At 60.6% G+C, this 4,913-nt stretch overlaps 1 protein-coding gene across 1 annotated transcript in view; it reads right to left on the reverse strand.

Moving 5' to 3' along the window:
* Positions 1–4,441, reverse strand: part of LOC112393486 (uncharacterized) — an 8,158-nt gene extending 3,717 nt beyond the window's left edge. Inside the window, exons 1-3 of the mRNA XM_024735738.1 lie at positions 4,243–4,441; positions 474–602; positions 203–300 (exon numbers count right to left, since the gene is read on the reverse strand). Of these exons, the coding sequence (XP_024591506.1) occupies positions 203–300; positions 474–602; positions 4,243–4,441 (426 nt within the window). The remainder of the gene's footprint in view (positions 1–202; positions 301–473; positions 603–4,242) is intronic.
* Between the last annotated feature and the right edge of the window lie 472 nt (positions 4,442–4,913).

Here is a 4,913-nt window from a genome sequence, read left to right on the forward strand (position 1 = left end):
TGCCCTTGCGGGGCTGGAGGCAGCCGAGACAGCTTCCCCCGCAGGGACACCTGTGAGGAGAAAGCCCAACCCCCTGCCTTCCCCAGGCCACAGGTTCGCCAGGCTGGGAAGGACCCCGCTAGCCCGCTGAGCCCCTAGAGCCTGACAGGAAGAGGCGGAGACCCAGGGAGGAGGTGGGGAGGGCGAGGACTGGTCCCCTTACCTGGGAGGCTGGGATTACCGGGGCGGGGGGCTCCGATGTCTGGCATCTGAAGGTGAGTCTGGTGTGGGGACCGCCCCCCGAGGACCTTCCACTGTGATCTGGAGAGGCGGAGAGGACCCTGAGCTGAGCGCCGTGCTGGCTGGGAGGCTGAGGCCCGGGCAGGGGTGCAGGAGCGGGACTGGGGCCCTGGCCTGGGGGCTCCAGGGAGCAGGGATGCCCCACCCTTCCTGCCGGGCTGGGGCTGCCGCTGTGCACCCCACGGCTGGCACACCTTCTCTTGGCCCGAAGCACCCCTCCGCTGGCTCGGAAAGCAGGAATCGCAGCTGGCACCCCCAGATGGCCAGCGGCCTGGCTCTTCCAAGGCATTCAAACTGCAGACTCCAGTGCCAGGCCCGGATGCCTCAGGCTGGAGGGACCTGGGTAGCGTGCGGATCCCTGGCCACCAAATGGAGCGTCCAGGCGAAGCGCCCTTGAATACGTCTCCCAGAAAGACCAGCGACACCTAGTGTCCTTTCTTGTCTCTTCACGTCTTGATTTTGGAACACAGTAGACTCAGAGAAAGGTGCACGAAACATGAAACAACGGTTGAATGAATAAAGCGAGCACATGGGTGCCACCGCCCGCCCCCACCCTGGGGGCGTCCCCATCACTGTCTTGTGTCGTGCCCGCCTCGGAGCTTTCTATAACCGGAGCCACTGCAACTGTGTCCTGCTTATTCCGCTGACACCGGCGGGTGGGGACTCACCTGGCTGTGTTAACCAACTCATCCGTTTCCCCTGCTGTGTGATTCTCTGCCGCAGGGCTGGGCTGCAGCATGTCCACGCAGGATGGACTCTCAGTGGACTTCTGGGTTGTTTCCAGTTTGGGGGACTCAGACGCCACTGCGGTGAACACTCCTGTACGTGAATCCTCTCTGAGTGCATTTTCATCTGCTTGGTCCCCAAGATGTGATTCCCAGGACCTGGCTGGACACAGAGATGAGTGGAGGCGGGGGCAGGGCCGCTGGGGAGGAGAAAGGGCGGCAGAAGCGACAGCATGCCGGGCAGGCTGTGGTCCCACTGCCCCAAGGATGGCAGCCCAGCTCCCCACTGGGGCTGCCTGGAACACTGGGAGGGCCACACGGAGGGCTCCGCAGTACCCGGTGGGCAGGGGATCTCCCTGGCTCTCCCTGCCACCCCTAACCCATCTCCTGCACCTCTCCCCTCTCCTCCAGGATGGCCCTCCCCTGGGAATTCCGCTCCCAGGACAGCTCTCGACTGCTGTCCTCCTGGCTGGTGCTGAAATCACCAGGCTGGACTACAATCTGTCTTCAGCCTCACATTTGGCCCTCGCGCTACACCACTCGCCTTGCTCTTGGGCGCGGGGCTCCTCCTTCTCTCTCTCGGACAGGAAAAACGTGCCAGAGGGGCAGAGGCATCGCCGCCCAGCACCTATGTATAGAATGCCCCATGCACCATGAGTTCTCACCCACTAGCTCACCTGTGGACAGACCACAACCCACAGACTTCCCTGCGTCTCCACCCTCCGGGTGCCCCTGGAGTCCTGCAGCCAGCAACACCCCGCCCAAGCAGCCCAGAAACCCTCGGTGGCTTCTCCCAGGTATGACACAGTTACGGAGCTCTTGTTCACAGTAAGACAACTCGCTGACAACTTAGATGTCCACTCGGAGTGGTAAGGACTTGATGCTATGTCCCCACAGCTGGATGTCTGGCAGTTAAAACAGATGTGGTTGAGAAAAACTGACTGGCATGCGATCCGTTGAGTTAAAGGGCGGGCTGCAAACCGTAGGTGAGCGCTCTCACCTGTTTGCAAAATGTATTCGTGTCTAATAGCAGCCATCCTCCAGGAGCTTGGCATGTGCCAGGCATGGGGCCCGGCCCTGGGCATCTTGTGTGGCCATCACAACTATCCCCTCATGGTGACAACTGTTATTGTCACCGTTTTTCAGAAGAGAAAGCAGAGCCTCACAGACACAAGTTGGTTAGCTCAAAGCCACAGAGCTAGTCAATGGTAAAGCTGGTGTCTGAACCCAAATCTCTCCTTCTACAAAGTTGGTGTCCTAGGCCACAGGCTCCAGAAATGTCTGGAGAAAAGGGACACCCAGCACCTGGGTCACCTTGTTTCTCTGTCTGCATCGACAAACGTGGGTTGATGCTGTAGTTAGGAAAAGAGACGAGGGATTTCCCTGGTGGCGCAGTGGATAAGACTCCGAGCTACCACTGCAGGGGGCCTGGGTTCAATCCCTGGTCAGGGAACTAGATCCCACATGCATGCCACAACGAAGAGTTCACATGCCGCAACTAAGGAGCCAGTGAGCTGCAACTAAGGAACCAGCCTGCCGCAACTTAAGACCACGTGCAACCAAATAAATAAATATTTTTAAAATATATTGTAAAAAGAAAGAAAGAAAAGGAAATGAAATGCCCCACTGAAAGGCTGCCTGTCTCATGGGATCCTTCCTGTATTTGGTCCCAAGGCCCTCCACCTTGATGCCCTGCTACTCCCTGGAACCATCTAGACGTCTCCACGGCCCGGGATCCAAAGCGTAAATGTCCGGTCCTATGTTGGAGGCCCTTCTGGCTGGTTGGTGGCCACACTGTCTGGTTATTAATGAATATTTGAGCAGCATGCCTGGGTATTTTTGGCCATGGGTTCTGCTGGAATCTGAGCAGAGAGGAGTGGATGGCTCCAGGCCAGGTGAGGAAGGGGTGGGGTGGGAGGTACTCCTGGAGAGTGACGTGATGTCTGCGTCAAAGAAGATGGAGGCAGAGACAGAAGGCTGTAGGTGTAAAGAGACTAGGCAGGCTGGTGCTTGAAAGGGGAAAAGTCACACTCAGGCAGTGAGCTCACACAGAGGCTGGGCACCTGTGGGTGGGGCGCCTGGTCCCCGCCATGGCAGCGCCCCTGCCGCCTTGGTCGTCTGGTGCCAGGTGACTGACCACCCCCAGCGCAGGACTGGCACTACAGCTTGCTTGTTATCCTGCCTTTCTGCCAGCGGCTCTTCTGCACGTGACGATGGCTGGGACGGTGTCCGGCTGCCTGTCTAGTGCCCACGGGGAGGATGGGCCGGCTGGACGGGGCCTCTGCCTCTCCCTGCAGCCAGACCAGCAGACAACCGGGCTCCCGACACGACAGCTCAGCACCCTGTCCCCTGCGTCGCCAAGGCCTAGCCAGATTGAGGGGCTGCTGGGGAGCTCAGTCCCCGCAGGCAGGCAGGATCCCTTGGGGCCGTCCTGGAGCCCGGCCACCACAGTCTACTTGTCTTCAGCATAGGACGCTGCTGGCTGGACCACAGCATGGCCTGCGGGTTCACATGGGCTCTTTTGGGGGCCGAAGTGGAGCACGGTGTTGGGGTGTGAAAGTGCCGCACCCGGGTTGTCACCGCAGGAGGGAACCCCGGGTCCTCGATCAAGGCCTTGAGGTGGGAACTGAGCTGACCTTCATCCCTTAGCTCAGTATTCACTCATCAGGACCTCCCTGGCGGCCCAGCGGTTAAGATGCCGCGCTTTCACTGCTGAGAGCATCAGTTCGACCCCTGGTGGGGGAACTAAGATCCCACAAGCCGTGCGGCGAGGCCAAAAAAAAAAATCATTCATTCATTCATTCATTCATTCACCAGGACCAGCCTGCCCAGGCTCTGCCGTGCGAGGGGCCCTGGGGCCACAGAAAAAACACAGCTTCAGGCGAGGAGGTCCCAGGACCCCTTTCCCCTAACCTCCCCGGGGCCTGTGAACCTCATGAGACAGGGGCAGGCAGCCACCTGTTGACTGGGTTTCAGGGTTGCCCCTGGATGTCTCCAGGGAGGGAAGGAAGCCAGGTGGGGTCAGTGCCGGGAACCCCATGAGGGCAGGATGGAGCCTGGAGGGACGAGGGGTCCCACGGGGTCAGCACCCCTGACGGTGGAGCCCATCCTTTCCTGAGAGTGGAGCCCTCTCACTGCGTCTGCGTAGGGACTGCTGTGATGTGAGTGGGGTCTGGATGAAGATGGGGGAGCGTGCACGTGTGTGCACATCAGGGCCCGCACATGAGCCTGCGCCCACCTGTGCCCTTCACCACGTGACCGTGAGCTAGTGCAGGGGACGGACAGCGTTTGAACGTCCAGGAGCCTGAGGCCCTCCCAGCATGGGACCCCAAATGCCCGGACTGGCGCGCCCTCTGGTGGCTGACTGGCATCCGGTCGCTTGGAGAGGCGAGGACTCCTGGTTCCCTCCTCGCGGTGGGTCCGTCCAGCAGATTCATTTTCGCAAATGTGGCTTTCAGACAGAAGCCCTCGTGCGGGGCTCACCCTCGCCCCTGGACAAACTCATAAAGACACACACGCATACGTTGAGGCGTTTGGGGCGGGGTCGAGGGGATGAGCCCTGAGCGAAGGCAGAGGGCAACGTGAGCCCTGCACCCACCGTGGCGTCGGGGCACAGAAAGCAGCAAGCACAGCCTTGCTGAGCTGAGGAGGCGGCACACACCGGCCGGGGCTTGAGGGGAAGCTCCCGCCCTGGAGAAAACCTCAGGAACCAGCGGGAAGCACCCGGGGGAAAGGTCCGCGGCGCGGAGCCAGCAGCGTGTGGCACTGGGAGAGACAGGTTGCAGATGGAGCCTGCGGACGGGGAGGTGGGCGTAGACGGCCTCCTCCCCGGGAGCACGGACCAGCCCTGGTGACTAGAAGCAAATCTCAACAGGCCCCAGTGATCTGCTAAAACCACCTGCCGGGAAG

This window comes from Neophocaena asiaeorientalis, unplaced genomic scaffold (genome assembly GCF_003031525.2).
Source record: "Neophocaena asiaeorientalis asiaeorientalis breed wild unplaced genomic scaffold, Neophocaena_asiaeorientalis_V1.1 scaffold40, whole genome shotgun sequence".
Classification (NCBI taxonomy): domain Eukaryota; kingdom Metazoa; phylum Chordata; class Mammalia; order Artiodactyla; family Phocoenidae; genus Neophocaena; species Neophocaena asiaeorientalis.